The 18,082-nt window shown below is 30.2% G+C and overlaps 1 protein-coding gene across 1 annotated transcript in view; it reads left to right on the forward strand.

Annotated features, from left to right (window-relative positions):
- LOC143078774 (uncharacterized) overlaps window positions 1-17,204 on the forward strand; it is a 73,987-nt gene extending 56,783 nt beyond the window's left edge. Inside the window, exons 5-7 of the mRNA XM_076253736.1 lie at window positions 2,294-2,440; window positions 8,674-8,880; window positions 11,729-17,204. Coding sequence (XP_076109851.1) covers window positions 2,294-2,440; window positions 8,674-8,880; window positions 11,729-12,048 — 674 coding nt within the window. The 3' untranslated portion in view covers window positions 12,049-17,204. The remainder of the gene's footprint in view (window positions 1-2,293; window positions 2,441-8,673; window positions 8,881-11,728) is intronic.
- Window positions 17,205-18,082: the final 878 nt, after the last annotated feature.

Consider the following 18,082-nt stretch of genomic DNA (forward strand, 5'->3'; position numbering starts at 1 on the left):
ACTGTTTTATAATCAATTGTAAATATTGCCAATTTATTTTCAAATCCAATTCCATAACATTGCATTAAATTTGCAACAAGTAAATAAACAGAAAGGATAGCCAAGTATTTTATCAATTTGTAATAATGTTTTGTTGGAATAAGTCATCTAATTGTGATTTAGAAGTTGTCATTTCATATTTGTATAGGATAAACAATTGTTTTAACGGCTGATGAATGGATTGCATTGTAAACAACATATGACCATTAAATTGAAGACTATGTCATGCATATTTCATAGTCCCTAATTGTTTAGTGAAAACTAGAGCAAATTTATGGTTAATAATATGGCATATAATATTGAAACAATCTGTTTTATTTGCCTTTCCATACTGACAGATCAATATTTGTCTTGTAATGGTTAATGGTAATTATATTCTTTGCACTAGAAGTCATGTGCAAATGAACTGAGCAGGTTTTTACATCTTAATAGAAACAGAATTATTAAAGGATTTTGAGTTATTATCAGCTATGAGTCACCATTTCTGTAATATTAGTAAAGTTTAGGTCCCAAAGATGTGGTATTACTCCTTCCTTAGGGAGTAGTGTTCACAGTTAGAGAATTATAAAGGTGCAAATTTGTATTAAACTGGATTTGTTTTCATGTTCTTCAGGTTAGAAGAATGCACCAGTCTTACAGCAATCTTTAATAGTTATCCCATGAGGACGCGGTGTGTCAGTGTAAGATCACCCTGATGGCCGGGGCCAGAGGGTGATCTAACACTGACACACCAAGTCCGAATGGATAACTATTTTACATCCCAGCTGTTTTAGATTAGACGAAAAACCATTTACAATTCATAAAATCTAGTTTAGAACGCCACACAACCATTATAATATACTTTATATATTACTATATGATGTATACCCTTAATGACCCCCGAACACGATGAGTAGATATCAAATAATGTCAACTCGCCCCACTGGCCAATCGGCCCACACTATATCAACACTTTATAAAAGAAATGCCCCACTCTTGTTTACCGACTTGCCCCAATTTGAAAAAATGTAAAATCAAATTGAACAATCAGTCTGACAACACGCTTATTAACGAAAAGGGTTAAAACCCCACTGAATACAGGTCTGCCAACTCGCCCCACTTATAAAAATATCTTGCTTCCTTCAAGTATGTTAAATTACTGATAGTTCGTATCCAGTCGTCCTGGTGTAGTGGATTGTGTCATGGCTTGATATGCTAAAGGTCTTGAGTTCGAAATCCCAGCATATACACTGGATTTTTTCTACAATGTATGTGAATTATGATAGATAGTCTTTTCCGTATGATTAATTATAAGTTTTATAGTGGATTTGGCATTCCCCCCAAAATGTTACAGAACAAAGGAAAGCATGCATAACAAAGAAACTCAAACTAGGGTGATCTGGTAGGGGTGATCCGGCTCAGATCACCCCTGTAAGAACAAAGGAGCTGGGATGTAATCTATGAAATAGATTAAACAGAATGAATATTGCATCATATAATGATAGGTCCCAGAAGATTATTTCACAAAATACACATCCATTGCCATTCTTGTAAAGCTTAAATAACTTTGTTAATGTTATATGTCCAGTTTGAATTGTTTTCATACACCGATGTACCGTAAAACCATTGTTGAATCCATTCCTTTGGGTATTGCACATGAATTTATAATACTTTAGAATATTATACAATAAAAGGATGTATTGTAAATTCAGATATTTTGCTTGGTTTATTTTTTGTGATTGTCAAACATTACAAAAATGTGACATTAGTTATTGTAATTCCAGGAAATACTACAGACATATAATGCTATCATAATTTCAAAAGGAAAGTTTTATTTTTTATGATACCTGTCGGGCAGTTAATTCTGTTGTAATTTCTGCATTCATTAATAAAACATCACAATATTTATTTACTGTACCAAATGTAATTTCTCTCTTGTCTCTCTGTTTGCATGAATTTAGATATACAAATATTTATTTATTTTTTGTGGGTGCCAATTTTCTTGGATTCAGATGAGGAAATATGATAATTTTGTGGATATTTTTCTTGGTGGTTATAAAAGTCTACATACAAACCTATAAAAAATATGCATTTTGTCATACATTCAAATTTGTGGTTTACCTGTATCCATGAATGTTTAGTGGCAAATATTACTCATATATTCAGTATGATTATGTATCTTTTATGAAGAAAATTTATGTTTATCAAAATGTAATGATCCTTTAATTAAATACTTAAACATGTATATTACAATTTTTAAATTTTTCTTTTTCAGATTATCAAAAGTTTAACTCATGTGCGAGTAGATTTACATGTAACAATAAATGGTGTATTGATGAAGATTTAGTGTGTGATGATATAGATCACTGCACAGATTCTAGTGATGAGTTAGATACTGGGCCGTCTAACTGTGGAGAAAAGGGTATGAGTTTATAAAAAGGATAGGGGCAATCATTTATTAGTATTACACTCTTTAAAAATGAATCTTGAACATAGGCATTAAATGAATAAAGTAATGTACAGCTATAATACTTTGTATACGCTTCATGCTTTTAAAAGAGGGGTTAAAGATACCAGAGGGAGAATAAAACTCATAGAGCGAAAATAAACTGACAGTGCCATGGCTAAAAAAAGAAAAAGACAGACAAATAATAATTGACAAGACACAACATAGAAAACTAAAGACTAAGCAACACAAACCCCACAAAAAACTGGGGATGATCTCAGGTGCACTGAAAGGATAAGCAGATAAGGAAGATAGTAATGACAATTAAGGGACGTGTATAATGGGATTTCAATATCTGATGGTAAAGTAACAAAATGAAAATTACAACAAAACATATATTGATCATAAATATAACACTTGTTGTGTACAATGTGCAATGATTTCACTGAAGGCTTTACTCACAATAAAATTGTTTCATAGGAAATGGTAAAAATGTATGATAAAAATTCTATTGAGATTATTTGATGAGAAATCTTTTGAGAATTGTGAATCTAAGATCAGATTTATATAGCATGAAGATCATTATATTTGCTGTTCACATGAAAACTTCAGCTTTGAAGCTTGGCTCCTGACAGCGGATATCAGCGCTTTCATCCTTCTATAGATACAATGTTATAGACCACGTCAATACAGCGATCGACTCCAGAGAAATCATGGAACTTGTTTTGTTAGATTATTAGAATGGACAAGGGATTTATAAATACACATCATATAATATCATATAGACATATTATTTTCTCTTTTTATAAGGATATTGGGAAGTGAGGCCCAGGATAGCTAGAATCAATATCGGGTGTTTGAAATTTTAAAATTAAAACAAATTAACTGTCGAGTCAGCAATTGTGAACAAGCTTTTTCAGTATGAAAACCACCCAAACTAAATATGAATAGACCTTGGACCATTCAATCTTAATTTCCCTAGGAAGTCCTTTATAATTATTGTTTTGTAAAACTAATGTTATATAGCTATAATTTGATATAATATTGTTTCCTACAATGATACAGTTATAGTTTTGATTATTGTAAGATAATGAGATTACAAGTAGTCTAGGGATTTCATTGCCAACATTAGATTCAGATTTTGTAGATAAATTGTAATATGTTGTAATTCCGTTTCCTTGCATGTAAGCTCTGATTAGTATGCACTAAAACATTTAGATGACTTTGAAGTTATACAAGGTTTCTTGATACAGATTTCAGATTTGTCAAGAATATCACTAATCTCTGTTGATTTTATTTCTCTACCTCTGAAATCTACACCTTTAATAAGGCAGATATTATGTAATTTCTTTTCAAGAAGGAAATAAATCGAAAAAAAAAAATAATGTCAAAGTTTTTCAAGTTATGGCATTTTAATTCAAATAAAAATCAAAAGTTTGGACTTGAAAACAATTACTAGTGATCATATTACACAATTTCACCAAATGCTTCCTGAATCATGCACCTTTATCTATAGACTTGAGAATAATTCACATTTAAATTATTACAGTTTTAAAGCATTAAAAGTAGATAAACACATCAATAAAATTGTCATCTTGATAAATGTGTAACTACAGTGAAGAACTCATTAAAGAAGTTGTTTGTAAAAAATCTCAACTTAACCCTTTGATATTATTGATATATTTTACTTAAAAACTTAAATAAGAAATTGAAAAAAATGATAAAAAAAAATACTGCCAATGACCTCACACTCTTAAACAGCTTACAAAAAAAAATGATAGATATTTGTACCACAAAGTGCACTAGCTAATGAGGGGCTTCAGTGTGTGTGTGTGTGTTTAGAAAGATAACAGTAAATAAAACATGAAGAAAATAAGAAATTTAAAAACTTTAAATGTTTTACATAAAAGTGTTGTTAGGATACTGATGAAAATTTTCATATTATGTAGATGTTGCTATTATTATTTTTTGAAATTGGCAAAGGAATTATGTAAAAAGATTTAGTTTTTGTTCAAAATGGACTTCAACGTAACTTAAAATATAAGTATGTTAACTCCCATTCCAATTGGAGTCCTATAGACAAAGTGAAACTTTATATTTAAGTACAACAAATCCTTGTGTCAAAATTTAAAAGATATGAATCCTGTGAAGATGTTTTACCTCGTTTGCATCAGTATCTGTGCCTCAAACAAAAAACGGGCAAGCCTGGCCCTTCCTGACATATTAGTTTTCTGGTTCATTGAACCTTGATTGAGGACACAGACAGGCAACAATAAGGAATACTATAACCATACATTATGCAACATCTTTAAGATTTTCAATTCTTTTTTTCTCTAAATTCTTATCATGAATTGACATTTGCTTGAGGACAAAGACCTATAACAGTGGGGGACACTGTAACCATGTCTGATGCCAACAATCTTTAGAGGGTGTCCTCTTTATTACACTTCCTCTTCATTCATTGAACTTTTATTGAGGACAAAAGAATAAAACACAAACTTCCAGGAGCGCAACTAGTCTTAATATCTGATGGAACTGACGTAATCTTTTATCAATAATAAAACCAGGTCTTAGAATCTTGAATAGTTATCAAAAGTTATGGTTTTTCTGAAGACTCTCAAGCAGAGAAAACAGTATTAATAAATCCTATCTGAAAATGATCTTTTGCTAATATTTTTAAAAAGATAAAAATATGTCATTTACCCAGCTTCAGTTTAAAACATATGTTTATAAAATCAATGTTTTTATCTGTTTATTGTGAAATATTGGGTAAATATTTATCTTAACTCACAACATTGCTCTTTATAAAGATTAAATTTAGCATCAATAAAAGAACTGTTTATTGTCAGTCTTCATAGCTCTTTTGTTGTTTTTGTTAGACATAAAAATGCAATTTTGTGCATTTAAAATAGATTTCTTTGATAGCATTGTTTAGGGATGTTCTTTCTCAAATCTAGACGTTCATTGTGTTTTTGACTGTGTACATGATCTAAGGAAGTAAGTTTAAAACTACTGCTAATACAGAAAACTACTGAATAATTTCATATAATGTAGACAATAGTTGGGTGTTCTAAACAATATTTGTAATTGTGATATTGTTGGAGAAGTTATAAGTGTGATCTTTATTATTGACTATTGACAAGATAATAAATATCATGTTTTATTAGCTCACCTGGACCGAAAGGCCAAGTGAGCTTTTCTCATCACTTTGTGTCTGTCGTCGTCGTCGTCGTCGTCGTCATCTGTTAACTTTTACAAAAATCTTCTCCTCTGAAACTACTGGGCCAAATTTAACCAAACTTAGCCACAATAATTATTGGGGTATCTAGTTTAAAAAATGTGTCCGGTGACCCAGCCAACCAACCAAGATGGCCGCCATGGCTAGAAATAGAACATAGGGGTAAAATGCAGTTTTTGGCTTATAACTCAAAAACCAAAGCATTGAGAGCAAATTTGACTGGCAGTGAAATTGTTTATCAGGTAAAGATCTATCTGCCCTGACATTTTCAGATGAATCGGACAACCCGTTGTTAGGTTGCTGCCCCTGAATTAGTAATTTTAAGGAAATTTTGCTGTTTTTGGTTATTATCTTGAATATTATTATTGATAGAGATAAACTGTAAACAGCAATAATGTTCAGCAAAGTAAGATTTACAAATAAGTCAACATGACGAAAATGGTCAGTTGACCCCTTTAGGAGTTATTGCCCTTTATAGTCAATCATTAACCATTTTTCCTAAATTTTAGTAATCTTTTACAAAAATCTTCTCCTCTAAAACTACTGGGCCGAATTAAACCAAACTTGGCCATAATCAACATTGGGGTATCTACATTTGTAGTATAAAAAATGTGTCAGGTAACTCAGCCAACCAACCAAGATGGCCGCCATTGCTGAAAATAGAACATAGGGGTAAAATGCAGTTTTTGGCTTATTACTCAAAAACCAAAGCATTTAGAGCAAATCTGACTGGATGTAAATTTGTTAATCAGGTAAAGATCTACCTGCCCTGGAATTTTCAGATGAATCGGATAATCAATTGTTAGGTTGCTGCCCCTAAATTGGTAATTTTAAGGAAATTTTGGTGTTTTTGGTTATTACTTTCAATACTATAATAGAGATAAACTGTAAACAACAATAATGTACAGCAAAATAAGACCTAAAAATAAGTCAACTTGACCAAAATGGTCAATTGACCCCCTAAGGAGTTATTGCCCTTCATAGTTAATTTTTAACAATTTTCATAAAATTTGTAGATTTTCACTAACATTTTCCACTGAAACTACTGGGCCAAGTTCATTATAGATAAAGATAATTGTAAGCAGCAAGAATGTTAAGTAAAGTAAGATCTAAAAACACATCACTATCACCAAAACACAATTTTGTCATGAATCCATCTGTGTCCTTTGTTGACCAAGGTGGGTGACACAGGCTCTTTAGAGCCTCTAGTTGACAAACTTTATGACCTTCAAATTGTAAAATCCATCTATTGAGCTTTTGGTTCAGGTAAAACAGTGCATCCTCATTTGAGAGATTTTTTCTAGTTACTGACCTGAGAATTTGCATATATTTAGAAAAAAATGTGGGGAGTTGGTCCTTAAATCAGGATAAAAATTCCTAAATTCCTACGAGCAACTGTGCAATATTTCAAGAAACAAAAGCTTAAATTTCACCAGAAGAATGACAAAGCAAAAAACAATTAATGAGCACATATTTATGTTTCTTTTATGAATGTAGAAGTCATTTGAATTCAAATTAATGGTACCCATATAAATGTTGATAAATTATACTACAAATAAACATTGACACCTTTGAAATAGAAATTCTGCTATTAACCAGGAATATATATTTGATGACTTTTCCTTATATGCCAGTTTATATTCTGCAATCACAAGAAAACTTTGAAATATTTTGTTAGCATAATTAAAATGTTGCTCCTATTTGTATTTCTTTTTTTTCTCAATTAAATTATCTGTCTACTTTTATTTCAGAATAAAAAGGAAAGACTAAAATTACTTTTAATTTGTATTTTACTTCCAGATCACATACATTACGTTAGTTATAAACAGAGCTATTACGGAAACATGATTTTACCTCGTAAATTGTACCGTGAATCAATTGAAATGTTAACATCTAGAAATGATTTGTCCTGCCGCTATAGATGTCTATTATATCCTCGTAGATATTCTTTAATCACATTTTCGTGCTATTGTATATTAACTTAGTTATCCTTTTATGTCGTTAATTATCTCGCCATAATTGACATGTTGAAATCGATGAAAAACAAAAACTATCTACCAGTAATCTGGTAAACGAGATAGTTTGGTAATGTTTCGGAATTTACTCAAATTCTTTTGATGATATATTTTTTCATCAGATAAATGATTTGTGATAAATTAATTAATTTCTTCTGCTTTGATTTTGAGTCTAGAATAGTCTGGATCAATAGAAACATATGATATAATGAAAAATAGTCATGCCATTACAGAGGAAAAAAATTGTTACTTTATCAGCTTGAAGACCTTTAAGTAATACCAAAGTTAATGGTGTTTTTCTCTAAGTTAGATAATTTAGTTAATTGACTAAGGTTCAGATATTTACAACAGTTAAGACATACCCTTTCATGTCTGTTTCATAGTGAACTTTCATTTCCTAGTTGTTTGTTTTTTATGAATATGATTTTCAACTTTCACACTTTGGCTTAGGGTAGAGTGTCATAATCTTATAAAAATCATATATTTTTGAACAAATTTGCAAGAGCTTTTTTCCCCTGTTTGTAAAGTTTCTCTTGATCGGGATTAGGGTCAAGTCACTTTTGCAACAGATTTTGCATGATTTCTATATCCACATATATGTGGGCTAAAAAAGTGAAAAATTTGACATTTTATACATGATATATAGAAACAAATCACTGAATATTTTGGTATGAATGCCAATGAAACAACTGTCAATCACAATTTGTAAAATAAACCATTCAATTCATTTTTTACAAGCCTATAGAGAATTTGTACTTTGTTGGTCACCTACAGGTTTACCAACAAAATTGAAAAAAAATTGGTATCATATGAATAATAATGTCTCCACTGTACAACTGTGACAATCACAATTCCATGTACACTTTTGATATACACAATGTTGCAGTGAAACCTTAAATACATTCAGAGTTTCATTTTATCTATTTAAACTTTATGGTATTTTCTATCTTTTTCAGAGAGTCATTTCCTAGAAAAGTTTTTCTCCCTCGGAATAACAGCATCAGTGACAATAACTGTTGGAAGTTTAATTGTAATTATTGTGTTTACTGTGGTAATAGCGTGTTGTTGTCGTAGAACTTTTTGTAAACCACATCAGGAAACAAGTGGCACAACTTCAACTGCCACTTCTATTGTGGCTAATGGTACACCCATACCAAATCAAGGTAAGGTTAATTATTGGTACACCTATACCAAACCAAGGTAATGTTATTTTGTAAACCTATACAAAAAAAAAGTTAACTATTGGTACACCTATACTAAACATAACTAAGGTTAACTATTGGTACACCTATACTAAACATAAATAAGGTAACTATTGGTATACCTATACTAAACATAAATAAGGTTAACATTGGTACACCTTTACTAAACATAAATAAGGTTAACTATTGGTACACCTATACTAAACATAAATAAGGTTAACTATTGATACACCTATACTAAACCAAGATAATGTTGATTATTGATACACCTATACCAAATCAAGGTAAGGTTAATTATTGATACACCTATATATACCAAATCAAGGTTTAAAAGGTTCAATGCTCTTCATTTTCGTACTTGTTTGGCTTGATAAATATTTTGATATGAGCGTCACTGATGAGTCTTATGTAGATACTGGCGTACTAAATTATAATCCTGGTACCTTTGATAGCTATTGAGTATTGGTATACCAAACTAACATAAGGTTAGCTATTGGTACACCTATACAAAATCAAGGTAAGGTTAACTATTGATACACCTATACCAAACCAAGGTAAGGTTATTTATTGGAACACTTATACCAAATCAAGGTTAGGTTAAGTATTGTTACACCTATACCAAACCAAGGTAAGGTTATTTATTGGAACACTTATACCAAATCAAGGTTAGGTTAAGTATTGGTATACCTATACCAAACAAACATAAGGTTAACTATTGGTACACCTATACCAAACAAATATTCGGTTAACTATTTGCGCACTTGAAATGGGTATTGCTAGGTATCTCACAAATAAGTTGCTTTACTTAGTCTTAGATAGGTACAAATGTATATCAAAATTAAGTTTTTATAACAAATCCAGGTAAATTCAACAAATATTACATTGACATGAATTTGTCTTGCAGTAATCCTTACACTGTAACACTGACAGTCATAGGCTTAACACAGGGTTCTGCAGCTTTAAAACAATAAATAAATCGTGCAACCCAACATGCACCAACAGAGTATTGATTTAGAGATAAGAAGATGTGGTATGAGTGCCAATGCGACAACTCTCCTTTAAAATCACAATTTGTAAAAAAAAAAACATTATAAGTCAAAGTACGGTCTTCAACATTGAGCTTTCGGTCACACCAAACAGCAAGTAAAACCATTCAAAGGAGAAAACCAACAGTCTAATCTTTATAAAAAATGGGAAACAGAAACATTTATGAACCACATCAACAGTACCTTGTAGACAACCTTATAATGACAGGATTCAGACATGCTGAAATTTGTAATATTGAAAAGAATGGCAACACAAAAATTATGTAACACATTAAAAATGTAATTGTGAGTGCCATGTAACTATCTGCCAATCTATCTCGTGAGATTTACATTGAAAAATACATCTCCTTTTATTCATATTTTCTGAAGAAAAATAGCATAATCATAAATTTTGAATTGAATAAGCTAATGAATTTGTATAAATGCATCTTGTGAGTGAAGTAGACCGATGTACAGTAGACTTTATTTGTATTTAAATACACTTGAGTATTACTTGTGTATTTGTTACATAATATCGAGAATATGTAATAAGGTACCTTTTTTTAACATTTATTAAGAATTGAATGGACTTTTTGTGTTTTATTGGCATGTAAAACCATAATCCAAGTACATTTTGTATGAAGGGTTCAAGCCAGAATTATTTGATTTTTTTTTTTTTTTTTTTTTATCTTTAATCATTATTAAAGATTAGAAAGAAAAGTAACCATTTCAAAATTCTCATGGCAATAATTTTTTTTAACAAAAATATACAAAAAATAAGAATTTCTGAACTCATTAAAAAGGTTAAGAATATAGTAAATTGGAGAATATTGAATTAATTGGAAACTTCAAAATAATTAAAAATGTACAATTTTTATTACGTTTTATTAAGAACAGATTGCAAGATATCAATAGAGTAATTACATCTACAAGGGCAGATAAATAAAAAATACTTTCTGACTTTTTAATTGATTATAAATCTGTAGTTTTACATTAAATTGAAAATGAATATTCAAAAATCTAATGAGAATTTGGTAAAATATGATCGCTATAACATATTTATGCTCGTTTTACTTTATGTACTATAAGTACCTGTAGTAAATTAAAGGTTCAAGTTTTTGATTGCCTTGATGAATTCATAGTTGATTTAATGACTTTAAAAAACATTAACCTAATTTAAAGTTTGTGATTAGGACACTAAAGGTAACCACTAATAATATGTAGATACACTTATCATAGATACCAGGACTAAATTTTACATATACGCCAGACGCGCGTTTCGTCTACAAAAGACTCAAAGTAGTATGCAGTTGTATTAGCTTTAGCACATCTCATTACATTAAGTTATACTCCCCTCCCATCAGCCATGGTTCTATGACTTTTGAATCGATGCACTCCTTAATTACATGTTTAAGTTTGTGATAAGGTTAGGTCAGTTTAAAGGGAACCACTGATGATTCATAAGTCAATGAGATTGATATGCAGTTTTGTATGTATCAAAATTTCATACTGACAAGGCATATCTCTGTGTCAACAATTTATTTAGTCAGTTTATTAATGAAATTGAGAATGGAACTGGGGAAAGTGTCAAAGAGACAACCAAAGAGCAGAAAACAGCTGAAGGCCATCAATGGGTCTTCAATACAGCGAGAAAATCCAGCACTCTGAATCGTGTTTCAGCTGGACTAAACAAAAATGTGTTCTAGTTCAGTGATAACGGACGGCAAACCAAACTCCAAAATATATAAAAGAAACTAAAACTAAAAGTCTGTTGTTTTTTTCAGGTCACCAATATCCAATACAACACCCTTATCCCCAGCAGTACCAACATACTCATCAAGGATATTTCCCGATGCAGCCAGTATATCCTACAAACAATCATACATCAATGTACACACCTTATATGAGGGAAGGAGGAGGAGGATATATAAATGCTCCTAGTGTTTACTCTTCAAATTCTCAGACTCATTCACAACCTACATCGTATCATCGGTCATACACACCGACAAGTTCCCGATCGGGGAAATCAAATAAATCTAATAATAGTACATCAGTGACGTACAGTCAAGGAACAGACAAAGTGACGTTACCTGTTAATCTGTAGCCGCCATTTCTTACATTGTTTGTTTATTCATCTGTCTCTCTCACATTTTTTAAAGTTTTTCATTAAGAAAAAAGGATAGAATAAGAAAGGTACAAAATGTATGAGTGGGATTGATAATTTCTTGTATGTAACAAATCCCAGGACATTTTAAAACATAATTAGATCTAAACTGAAGTTTCCTGTCTGCTCAAAAGGTGGATTGGGAGTTATTTGTTTTATCTTTTTGATATGGTGCTAATGATAATGTTTAGAAAAAATGACTGAGTTTCAAAATTTACAACCTAATAAAACACTTTTATTTTGCTTCTAATTTGTTATTATCTCTTACTTTTCTACAAATGTAAGGAAAAAAGAAAAGAAGGCATAAAATATATCTATAATTTATCATTAATTATACAAAAAACTGTGAGAGATTTTAATTTGAGGAGACATGCTTTTATATATATATCATACTGGTTGTGAATATTTTGAAAACTGTTATTTATTACATTTTTATAATCATATGTTTTATTGACTAAAGTACTTTAAATAATCACTTAATTATACCTTTATCAAATGTTAACTGGTTTGAGAAAAAGTTATATCAGAACTAAACAGCCAAAGAGAGATAATTCAGAATAACTGATGATAGATTTTGGCCTCAGAATACTATTTACAATTTGTTGTAATGTTCAACAACAAGAATTTAAAATTTTGGTTAAACTCTTTGATCAATTTCACAAAAATTCTTAAAAAGAACGAAAATACTCTTAAGTCATTTCAGTATAACTTATGGTCAAATTTTGTCTTAAGATTTTTTTGTGAAAATAACCCCCTATCCTTATTAAGTTTTGTATACACATGGAGTAAATTTTTTCGCTACCGTTTGATTTTAACATGTATCCATAGAATTGTATTGATAGGGTCGTATTACACACAAGTTGACAATTCCCTTGGTGGCATTTTATTATAACTTTTACCTTGAGTATTTTAGTTATTGTTATATTTTGTTGAAGGTGCAGACAATCATGTTTTATTTTATTGTTTTACAATATTTTATGTGTTATTATTATTAGCCTCACTAGGACTAGTTTTGTTGTTATTATTATACGTCTCATAAATACTGATGAAAAAAATTAATGTTGTAACCAAATACTGTTTATTCAAAAATTAATCATGTGCATTTATTATTCTGAGTCCCTGATCAATAACATGATTGAGATCTTGATTAATGCAATTCAAGTGCACGTTGTAATTAACATACTCGAGAATGTCAGTGTGATTGTTTATTAATGAAATTCTCTTTTTGTTGCATGTTTCACATTGACAAAAATTTCATGACAATTTATAAGTTTAATAGCAGTATCTATTTCAAAGTCAAATTTATTTTTATTTTTAATTTAATTCTTATGAAGTATACCTTTGAAGAAGCACTTAAATATAATTAAACAAATAATTATTAAACATATATTCTACTGTGATACAGGTATGAGAAATTCAAATAGCAAAATTAATTATTAATATAGTTTGCATTTATCAGGGTACAATTATTTTGTGAAAATATTAGTACAATATAGTTATTTATTTTATAAAGCATTCTTTTTCGATTTTTATACTTCGACAATTGATCATAATATTTTTTTTACAAATTGTTAGAATTAATGATTTCAATGTATATTTTACAATTGGTTAGAATTTAATCTTATATCTATGCCATTAGAGATTGGTTAGAATTTAATATTATATCTATGCCATTAGATATCCATAATATGGAAAGACTAGCATAACTGAAATAATTAAAGATCTCATCATCTCCAATTCTCTCCAGCTAACGACAAACTTCTTGTTGTGAAGTAATTATAAGAGGGTGGTAATGGGGGGTACCTTCATTACAAATAACAGTAAGAATTATTGCCAAATGACGTCAATGGTTATTTTCGGTGCATGACCATAAAATTTGCACTTTCTTTTGGACGATGAAAAATTTAATAATTTTGACAAATCACGTTAAACTTTTTCCAAAAATAACTGTAACGATAATTATTTGAGACCTCTGACAACGCAGGATAAGGATATTTTGACGAATCACAGTAAAATTTTAATCAATTTGACGTAAATGTTAGCCTTAACTTACCGTTTGACGCCTCATAGTAAAGGGCATTACTACCCTCACTTAACAACTTCATTATTTCGATTAGGAGTAGTTGTACTAGTATAGTTCATTGAATGAATAGAAGTGGCTTTGAAATTGCTTATCTTGCCTAAGACATCGTATATATAGCTTGACGATTATGTAATCCCACCGACATCAAACAATCTACCTCAACTTTGTAAATTAACATGATATTGTCGTTTTGTCCTTTCTATATGGATTTGTCCTGTGTAAATTCAGCTGAAACTTTGTTTATTTAATCATTTAGGTTTATATTTTTCAAAAATGAGTTTTTGTACTGACATCACAATTCCAAATTCATCAAGCAAATACTGTTATTTTATATTGCATTATAAAAAAAATTGAAGGAAAGGCATGTACTGGTTCATATATAAGTCTGTCTGTCGCAATCTGTCAATTTTCATTCTTCACATTTTCCTCAGGAACTACAAATTCCTATAAAAATCACATCGCAATTCCAAAATCATTCAGCAAATACTGTATTTTTTAATGGCATTATGCATCATATAAAACAAACAGATATACTGGTTTGCAACCTGTCTGTCTGTCACAACCTGTCAGTATCGTGAATTTTTTCACACTTTCATCAGGAACAACAAATCAGAGATTCCTTAAATCAGATATATCTAGCTTCATATGAGTATGTATTACATCTTCCTGTTTACAGAATAATTCTATATTATTACACATAATGGTTATGTATTAAATTATCTTTGCATCTTTCTTAAGGAACCCCAAATCAGGATTTTTTTTAATTCTGAATAATGCTTTATGTGAACATGCTTTATGTGTGATATATAATTTTAACACTTCCATTATGGAACAAATTATATTTACTACATTGAAATAAAAGAAGTTAAAAAGGATACAATGCCTAAAATAAACAATGTAATATATTCATCTATGTGCGTCCGTCTGTCCACTTTGATTGTTAATTCAGGAGATATTTCTTTTTGAGGATTCAATTCTAGCTTTTATCAATGCTAAGCATTGGCTTGAGTCGTGTTTCATTCGATCTATATATGATTATTTTTCTAAAATGGCTTATAAACTATTTTAAAAACATCCTTGGCATTCTAGTGTTTTGTTTTCAACATTTTTGATAAAGCTAGAAAATATAAAATAGGGGTTTAGGCATATTCAGTTTATGAAACTTTATGGTCATTTTAAAGGACACATCACATTTTATTTATTATAGTGTATCTGTTATGCTTTGTTGTAATTCCATATGTTCATATTCTTAAAGCAAAACCTCTGCTTTCAAAAATTTTTAGCATAGAAATATTTACTTAAATTCTGCAAGTCATGATTAAAAATGGTGGTAATCATTTCTTAGAATTATTGTCATATAATAAGTCCATCCATTTATATTAGCCAGGTGCTACAGTATCCATGGAAACCAAATGAGAATTGTATCATTTACTTTTTTTACCAACATATAAGATGCCAGTAGTTATCTATACAACCAAATATGTATGAATAGACCAAAAATTTCAATTTATGTCCTTCACCGAAAAAAATCATCAATTATGCGTGCCTTTATGACGTTATTTACCAGATAGAGGGGATCAGCTGCATCCCTGTACTATGAATGTTTATCTAGCGTCTAAGTGATTGTCATCATGGAGGATAAACTAGAAAGAATGTTTCTTCTGTAGGTACTTAATGACATTTACCTAATGACAGCAGTGCTGATGACAATTATAAGAATTTAATTTACCCAATAATTTGTGCAGTCGAGCATCATCTTTTTCCAACCATTTGTTCAATTGAAGTAATGATGCCCCTTAATGCATGAATGATGTTCACTAAAACCAAAGTTTTTGACAGAAATGCATGGAACTAGAAAGTTGTTTTTTGCAACAGTTTTTTGTTCAAACCACCAAGTGTCAAAGTACTTATTTTGTATGTATTTGAGGGTTAGTCAAAGGCTGGAACAATCAAAACTAAGACTTTGCTGTTTAAAAGTCTTAAACCAATGTATTCATAACCATTGCTTATTACAAGCTATAAATAAAGCACTTATTTTGTATCTATTTGAGGGTAAGTCAAAGGCTTGACAAATTGACAAATATAAGACTTTGCTGTTAACTCTTAAACCATGTATTCAAAACTATTGCTTTTTTACAAGCTATAACTTATGTACTTGTACAGTAATATACGAATGCTTTGTAGATCTGGTTAACTAATTAATCTGCAGTATGTCTTAATCATAGCTTTAAACATGCATTTTAATTATTTTAACGACGATATTTTTATAGTTGTATAAGTGAACATTGCATGTTAGGAGTGTATGTATGTATATGTTATCATTATAAAGTTAAGTTAAATGTGCAATATAACATCCTCTCTTCCCTTTTTCCCTATAATCGTGATAGCATAATTAAGATTGTGTAATAATTGTTCAGTTTCAATTGTTTTCAATGAGTTGTAAAATAGACCATTTATACACCACTCAGACTCAGATACTGTACACTATATAATGATAAGATCTGTCATGGAGTCTGGCTATGAGCAGATTTAAAATAAAAGTCACTGTGGATTCAGTTATTTTTGTGGGTTCAAATTCGCGTGGATTAAGGAAAACTTGTATGTTCGTGGATATTTAATTTCGTGGTTTTGCGGAAGTCTACATACAAGCCTATATAAAATTTTGTTTTCGTTGAACATTTAATTTCGTGGTTAACATGTTCCCACAAAATCCACAAAAATTAGTATCCACGGAATAATAATGAATCCACAGTTTGTTGTGTGAATGGTCTGTTGCAACTTAATAATGATTGAATATGTCTAAAAATAATAAATATGATCATCTCAGTGGCTAATTTCATTATGTTGGAGCTGTTTACAAATGACAAATCATGTTCACATATACTCAACTAGAAGTTTTGTATAGATAATATTGACTATTTCCATTATCATCAGATTGAATGTGCGTTGTTAAATATTTATGTAACATCAGCAATTTATTGTTTTGACTGGTAAAATAAAATTATAAAACACATGTATTGTATTGTATTTGTAAAAATGCCGTAAGATACATCTGACTGAAAAATCTTACAGGGATCAGGGATTAGGTTTGACCTTGATGACTTATCATCTTATAAATTGCAAATATCTGTTCCTCATTTACAAATAACAGTTATTTAAAAATGGATATTGAATTTTCTGTTAACACTTTTGTATTAAGATTTACAATTTTATCTCCTGCTATTACTAGATTTATTTCACTTGACTGGGCAGTGTCCAGTTATTCGTCCCATATCATACACTCAGTTCTTTTGTATATGCGTTTGGTGACACTGATAGGTGATTAGAATTCAATATTAATTATAAGGGCAATCATTCTTATCACACACATCTTCAAATAGATTGTCCTTATGCAAATTAAAACATAAGCTCCACCCGATCAGTTGAAATAACATAGGTAATAACTTTTCAAAACTTGTTTAATTGCTTTGCAAGAAATAACTTTTAAATCGTCCTAAATACGATAAACATGTATATTTTAAAAATTTCAATGCTAAGGTTAAATTCCACATCATTCCATAATTACTGCCTTTACACCAATATTGTTGCTTTCCACAATCCAATTACACGGGAGATATTTTGGAACATTATATGTGTTTGCCAATAAGCAAAAATAACCAACAGGAAATAAAGCAATGGAATCAATCCAAAGTATCACAGGTGTATCATAGTGTTTTTCAGTCAACCATTTTAACTTTGCACAACTGTTTATTAAATCTAATGTTTGCTGCACTACATTCAAGCCTGTCATAGGGACATCATTATGCCCCCGCCATGGTGGAGGAGGCATAAAGTTTTACCGTTGTCAGTATGTCCCAAAATTTGTTTCCATTCTTTAACTTAAGTTTGCCT

The sequence above is a fragment of the Mytilus galloprovincialis genome, chromosome 6 (genome assembly GCF_965363235.1).
Source record: "Mytilus galloprovincialis chromosome 6, xbMytGall1.hap1.1, whole genome shotgun sequence".
In the NCBI taxonomy this organism is placed as follows: Eukaryota; Metazoa; Mollusca; class Bivalvia; order Mytilida; family Mytilidae; genus Mytilus; species Mytilus galloprovincialis.